The sequence below is a fragment of the Oryzias melastigma genome, unplaced genomic scaffold, assembly GCF_002922805.2.
Source record: "Oryzias melastigma strain HK-1 unplaced genomic scaffold, ASM292280v2 sc00475, whole genome shotgun sequence".
Lineage (NCBI taxonomy): Eukaryota > Metazoa > Chordata > Actinopteri > Beloniformes > Adrianichthyidae > Oryzias > Oryzias melastigma.
This window is the reverse complement of record NW_023417069.1, coordinates 3,294-10,401: the sequence shown is the minus strand read 5'-3', so window position 1 is coordinate 10,401 and position 7,108 is coordinate 3,294. Positions and strand designations below refer to the sequence as shown.

Here is a 7,108-nt window from a genome sequence, read left to right as displayed (position 1 = left end):
CCGATATTTCACCTACTTCACCTTCATGTATTGCACAAGTCCCGCTCGCGTGAAAAATTAATACATCAAAATGATCACTCCACTGGCTCTTTAAGCGGTCTACGACCTTACTTTTTTGTGTAGGGCACCTGCGTACGCTTTTTAGGCTTGCCAATTTCTTACCCACTAAATGCCGGTATCCACTCATGAGGGCTGTTATGAAAAATCAATAGACATTAACAACCCAAAAAAAAATAATAATAAATAAATAAATAAATGCAGGATGGCCAATGAAGGATTTGCAGGGTGTTTGTCAACGTCTTGCCAGATTCAAAATACCCAAAAAATGTTTTGTTCAGAAGTTTTTATTCAAAGAATTCCACAGAATCACATAACCACCAAAAATGTGGAGGCACGAGAAATCTTTACCACAAAGCAAATCAGGGAATGATGTTAATGATGAGACACATTTTCTACCAGGCATGAACAGACACCAAACGCTGGTTCTGAGTCTGTCTAAAGACAATAGAAGGAATTCACAAAATAAGAAAAAGAACTAAAAGAACAACCCTAGATTGAAGAACACACTGAATCATAAAACAGAGCAACAGATTTTTACAGTATTTCTTTGTGTTTTGTATATTTTTGCTTAGAACCTCCACTAGCCCCACAATTCCAATCACGGAGGAGTTGAGCAGGAGATGGACGTCAGAGCTTTCACCTGCAGAAGAAAACCCACTTTCATAAAAACACTGAACAAGTATAAAATATAATGAATAATAATAATAAAAAAAAACACTGAACGAATATAGAAAGAAGCTAAGAAGACAAAAGATTAATCGGGCAAGATATGAGCGGTTCTACATTTGACTGTATATGCAGTATTACTTACTTTTTGCAGGGAGAATTGTAGTCAGTGACGGCCTGATCACCTGAAATGTAAAGTGAAAAACATCAGAAACAAACCCAAAATAGTTAAATATGGAGTCAGCAGAGAGTCGTACTTGTCTGATAGTAATCGTAGACTTTGACCACGGCTGGTTTCAGGTTTTCGACCGGCTGATCCTCCTCCAGGGTCACATCCAAAGTCTCTTTCTGACCCTTCTTTAACTGCAAGATACAAACAATCGTGCATGTGAATCCTAAATAACCTGATGTTTCATGAACCTCAAAGCTTAAAAGCTTCGTACTCCGTCCAGGTAGATGTTGATGAAACCTTCCTCCACGTCCACACGCTTCACCAAGCGGTTTTCCTTCAGCTGTGACAGAAACAACAAACACTGGTTGATAACACAAACCAGAAGAGCTGGTCTGGACTAGCCAAGATGCTAGGATGTTCTGTCACCATTTTCAAAGAGTCGTCCTGCAGAATGTAACCAGACAGCAGCTTAATGTTGATCACCACCATGTTGGTTTCCTCTCGTCTGCCCTGAAACCTGCAGGAATCAAAGCCAGCAGAACTCTCAGACAGACATTATGATATACTTCATGTTTAAAGTTCATATCTGCTTACTTGACATGAACAAACAGCATGAACTCGGGTCGGGGAAGGTCACATCGACCTCTGGTGTCAGTGGAGATTTGAAAGGCAGAGAAGTCAGAAGGAGGAGGGATGTTGTAGAACAATGAGATCTGGAATGACAACATTTAAACATCAGCAGCACGTTCTCTGAACACATGGACCATCTGTTCTCTACTGTTACGTACCTGTGCCAGCACACAGCTCTGACCTTCAGCTTTGATTGTGTATTCTCCAGGAATCTCACTCAGTTTCTCCTCTTGGTAAAGAAGTCTGTTCTCCTTATTCACAGTGAAGTGTTTGTTCAGACCACCAGCTGAAGTCACTGTGACTGTAGTACTGCCCTCCGGACTGTAGGTGGCACTAGCATACTTGGCCAGAGCTTGGAGAGCCACCACTGTGTCCTGTGCAGCAGAAAGTGACAGTGTGTGGTTGATGTTCAAGCCTCCATGGTAGGGTCACATGACTGTAGGAGGAGCTACCTGTGTGGACGAGAAACCGCCAAACGGATTCTGCTGCTGAGCGAGCCAACGCACGATACCGGCGGCGTAATCCAAACCAAAGTCTGGCAGAGACGGACCGGAGAGCAGAGCCAAGAGCACATAGGACGTCATCTCCACCTCCACGGAGTCCAGGTCTGTTTCTGAAGCACCGTCTCTCTTCCAGTGAATAGAACCTCCTGGAAACCAACACAATGTTAGTAAAAGCATTTTAGTTGACAAGCTAGCAAAACTGAACTCTGTGCTTGCTGAAATGAGAGAATCAGAGCATAGTTTTTAATTGCGTGATCAGTAAGGAACAGCCACTCTCACCTTAGTATAACTTTGTGTGTGGCGTAAAGGCATCGTACAACAGCACCCACACGTTATTAGAGCGTAGAACTTCCATTAGCTTTACGGATAGTTCACAAAACACTTACCACTCACGACAATGGTACGTTCCATTTTCATGATGTCTCTAGAGGTGGCCGGAGAGCATCAAGGGAACCACAAGACACATCTACGCTTCCTTTAAGATGAGGCCACTCTTTTCTACAACCCTCCGTGTGTCCAAACAACCCAAAAACCCACAGTACCCATTCAAGTGTATCTACAAAGGCTTACCCTCGTTTGTGGACTGCTGGTCCAGTTGAGTGATGAGTTTGCTCCTCATGTCCTCGTCTCCAGCCAGAGTGAAGGTGTAGGACATCAGGGCGACGGTGTACAGGTTGGTTATATTACCTGGTTGTGCAGTTTCCAGACACTTCAGGCAGTTCTGAACCACAGGGTCCTGGGTACAAATGAAAGCAAAAAGGTGAAATCAACTATAATGCATAATAGCTTATACATGATAATTATAGAGATATGTCTACTTTGGGCGAGAGGTTTTGCACCAATGTGTTGTAAACATTATAGACCCATTAATGTAGTCATAAATGCCCAATAAGAATATTATTTATTGGGTTAAACATACTAACACCAACGATTTTTAAAAGAAAACAAAACAAAAGACAGTGAATGGGTGAGTTGGCGCTCACAGTGGCGTTTCCGTCCAATTCAAGCATGGCAGCAGCAACGTAGGCCGTCAGGGATACGTCATCACTCACTCCCCCCTGGAAAAAAGATTGGCTTGATGAAATACATACTTTTCAGTGTACATAATAAATCTAATACGTAAAAATCCTACGGAGCAAATAAGAAATGTTTTCTATATGACGGTTGTGAATCTAAACATTTATATTTAAGTGTTGAGTTCCAAACCTTCATGCCGTTGTGGAAGAGTTTCCCGACAGACTGGATGCAGCCGTCAGGCTTCTGGAGTCCAGACAGCCAAGTTCTGGCGTCCTCGATGTTCCTTGGGTCCACAAAGATGTACTTCTTTGCAGCGTTGAAGGACTTCATGACGAAAGCGGTAAGCCTACAGAAAGAGAAGTCCAAATACACATCAAACGAGAGGTGGTTCAAGTACAGAGAAAATTCCATAATGATAACGAGCAAAAAGAATAATGACAGTTTTTGTTTTTTTCCCCTAAGAAAAAGCAGATACACCAAAAAACCAATAAACATGGACAAAAACGAAACTATAGAAAAATGTAAAACTAAAGGATCTTTAATTACATTTTTTAATCTAGTTGGAATTATTTTTATAGTCATTAATGGTTTTATTTACAATATATGTAACAGATTACATTGCGGAGTCCCACAAGGCTTCGTGTAAGGCACCAGTATGTTTTTGTTGTAATTGGTACTGTTGTTACCACACTTGTCCTTTTATTATTTTCAAAGATGATTCAGATGGTTTATGTTGGCATTAGAATGTTGTATTAACCCTTCCTCTCTTCTAGGCTTTTACATTAAAAGTGGGGTCATCTGGGCCCCAGAAGACAGTGCGCTGAACTTTTTATTTTTCAATGATTGTCAATCTTTACTGGTGTCCAATGATGGACATGAAGTCTTGTCTACCTTTGTCATGTAAGGGTTAGCACCTCAATTTAAGAGTGGGGTCATTTTCAACAACCTTAATCTGTGAATTGGTTCCATTTTCCTGTCCGTTGTTTAGAGCTTTACTGGTTGACTATTTTTTATGCAATCACATAGCAAAACTACGACGGTGAAAGTGAACAGTCATTTCCTGACCAGGTGTTTCCAGACGGGTCGCTCATTCCAAAAGCGCTGTAGGAACCATCATCGTGCTTGTAGTTGAGCTCCCTCTGATATCCTAAAATACACACACATGAAAACACACTTTTTAAAGAAAATTCTTCTTAAAACATAAAAACGTATCAAGAATTTTTTTGTGACTCTGACCGCTCTCCAAGTATCCTACAGCCGTCTTCAGAGTGGAGTCTTTCAGCTGTCCGGTGCTCTTCAGGTAGTCCAGGATAAAGATGTTGGGAGCAAACAGCAACATGTTTTGTTCTCCACAGCCGTACGGCATGGCCAAGAGTTTGTCCAAGTTCTTCATGGCCCGGCCCATCAGATCACCTGTGAAACCCAGAAGAGATGTCAGAGATCCGTAGACTGCTTCTGGTTCTCTCCATTCAGTGATGTTGTACTGACCCAGAACAGACACAGAGGCTCTTTCTGATCCATTCACGAATTCTTCAGGAAGCTCAAGAGAGATATTTTTACTCACTGGTCCATCTAACAATGAGAAGAGAGAGAAAACAAAAAAACACATTTGTATTTTATTTTATATGGTTATCCCCAAAACTATCCACAGTTTTCTGAAAATGTCCAAATGTTCTAATTCCCTCTTACCCGCAGGACACAGTAGAGCATTGTAGCTGAACATCTGAGGCACTCCTTCAGCCTGAAAGAACAGACAGACAAACCTTAATCTATATGGCTGGATACAACAACGATCCATGGGGAGAGTAGAGGCTGGTGTTTATTTTCCAACTCTCTGTGGAAGATGCGTCTATCTGGACTTCAATAATCAGATTTTTTGTTATTGGGATCAAAAGTTACCTGATCTGTTTGGAAGTTTCAAAGTGCTGAACAGCGAGAGCTGTTGGAGATTTGTGGAGAGAAACACCGTGTTTTTGAGACTCAGATCGTGGACTATAACACAAGCTCAGTGTCTCTCAGCCCAACCAGGCAGAGTGGTTACAATACTTTAACTTGTGCAAAACTGATTGGCTGTCAATTTGGAGGGACTCTTTGCTCAAAATGAATTGAGACTCCAGATCATTTCAGTATCATAAGAGAAAAAAAGTGTCTCAAAACAATGCAAAGACCAGTCAAGGACACAACTCATTGAAAAAAATTGCTTTTGCTGGTATTGATAGACAATATCATCTGTCTCTTTGATTATCCTGGCCATGTCTCTTCAACATTGATTGTATTTGCTACAGAGAGAAATTTGCTGAGAAGAATTACGTTGCAGATTTAACTGCTTAGCCACTGTTGGTCGTAGTGCACCTGCTAACACCCAACCCCCGTGTGTGGCCTGAGCAGGGGGAGGGGTTTACCAAGTGGTACCCTCCCCCACACCCTGCCTTTCTATCCCATCTCTAGCTGCGTTTCCATTACAAATTTGCACAAAACCTTTTCCAAAGTCTAGGAAAAACACAGTTTAGAAATGACACAAGTTCCATTGAATCATAATTTTGCGAAAAAGCACAAACCAACTAACATGACGAGTCATTAAAAACATGCCGATGGATGAAAACAGGAATTTTTTTAGTGATTCAATAAATGGGGAACATTTGGGTGACGTCACTGAAGTGTGGCACACGTATGAAGCACACCTAGTCCATTTACAGTCTCATCAGATGCAGAATCCTGATCAGCATTTTTTTTTTTTTTTTTTTTTTACATAACCATTCTAACAAGTGAGCAGCCAGATCTTTTTTTTTTGTTTGAAAATACAACAAACGAATTGAAGCTTAAGTCAAAAATTACACTTTTAAAAAATAACATTTTAGCTGACTCTCAAAGATATAGCAGAGAGGGTAAAAAATCATGATGAACTTTAGGACATTTGGTGCACATTTGAAGTGTAAACAGTTTAGAAAGATGTCAATTTTTAGTCACCATGGTGGTCAACCTCTGATTAGAAGATTGCACACTTCATTGACAGAATACAGAGTCTGGTGTAGAATGAACTTGACTGGCCTGACCTGAACCCCATAGAGCACATTTGGGATGAATTAGAGCGGAGAGTGAGAGCCGCCAACATCAGTGTATGACCTGACCAATACACTTTTGGAAGAATGGTCAATGATTCCAAGAAACAAACTCCTTGACCTTGTGGACAGCCTTCCTAAAAGAGTTGAAGCTGAAATACCTGCCAGTATAAGTACAGTATATTATGGTGTACTAACCTCTACCAGCAGGTTGGTAATCACAGTGTCGATCCGGCCCTCAGTAGGGACTGTGACCTTTTCTTTGCCACATCTCTTGAGGCTCCTCTCAGCCTCAGCGCTAACCTTCAGACTCACATCACCTGTTGGTACAAATAAATGTAATTTTCTCAGTTTCAGAGACAGGGTGGTCTCTCTTTAGACTCTTTAGTCCAGCACTACCTAGAGCAGTTGGAGTCACGATCCAGGAGAAGGTCTTGCTCTCCTCGGCACACAGACACACACTGCTGTAGACGCAGCCGTCACAGTTCTGGAAGGTGAACTGATCAGAGTTGGCCAGAGTTACCTTCACCTGCAAAGGACAGAAAAACTCAGATCAAGAAAAGATTACCACAGAAACAGACGCTTGTTCAGATGTGGAGAAACTGTTTACCATGATGCATTTGGGGAGGTAGTTGAAGACGGTGGCTTTGAGAGTGAACACCTCGCCTCTGACCACGGAGTAGGGCAGAGTGAGGCTGACAAAGAAAGGCTGGAAGGCTGTTAGTCCAACGTTGGGGGCAACGCCAAAGCCAGCAGGAGACACGCAGAAAGCTCCAGCTGCCCACTTAGTGATGGTGTCAGGGACGGTCTTCTGCAGACTGGTGGATCCACTGGATCTGCAGCAAGGAACCAGTAACATGTCAAATGGAGCCGTGGTTCACCCGGGTCTTTAATGATGGAAAGCATGCACTAAAGCATAGTTGTACTTCTGTTGGATTTTTACATTCAAGAATTAAATTCATCCATCCATCCATCCATCTTCCTCCGCTTCATCCGGGACC

At 42.0% G+C, this 7,108-nt stretch overlaps 1 protein-coding gene across 1 annotated transcript in view; it reads right to left on the bottom strand.

The window, feature by feature from the left end:
* Positions 1-430: 430 nt before the first annotated feature.
* LOC112141022 (alpha-2-macroglobulin) overlaps positions 431-7,108 on the bottom strand; it is a 9,635-nt gene continuing 2,957 nt past the window's right edge. Inside the window, exons 5-22 of the mRNA XM_036211078.1 lie at positions 6,718-6,963; positions 6,507-6,636; positions 6,306-6,427; positions 4,738-4,789; positions 4,537-4,620; positions 4,285-4,461; positions 4,114-4,195; positions 3,238-3,394; positions 3,015-3,089; positions 2,602-2,767; positions 1,981-2,177; positions 1,687-1,902; positions 1,493-1,611; positions 1,325-1,415; positions 1,170-1,238; positions 984-1,089; positions 872-911; positions 431-700 (exon numbers count right to left, since the gene is read on the bottom strand). Of these exons, the coding sequence (XP_036066971.1) occupies positions 697-700; positions 872-911; positions 984-1,089; positions 1,170-1,238; positions 1,325-1,415; positions 1,493-1,611; positions 1,687-1,902; positions 1,981-2,177; positions 2,602-2,767; positions 3,015-3,089; positions 3,238-3,394; positions 4,114-4,195; positions 4,285-4,461; positions 4,537-4,620; positions 4,738-4,789; positions 6,306-6,427; positions 6,507-6,636; positions 6,718-6,963 (2,133 nt within the window). The 3' untranslated portion in view covers positions 431-696. The remainder of the gene's footprint in view (positions 701-871; positions 912-983; positions 1,090-1,169; positions 1,239-1,324; positions 1,416-1,492; positions 1,612-1,686; positions 1,903-1,980; positions 2,178-2,601; positions 2,768-3,014; positions 3,090-3,237; positions 3,395-4,113; positions 4,196-4,284; positions 4,462-4,536; positions 4,621-4,737; positions 4,790-6,305; positions 6,428-6,506; positions 6,637-6,717; positions 6,964-7,108) is intronic.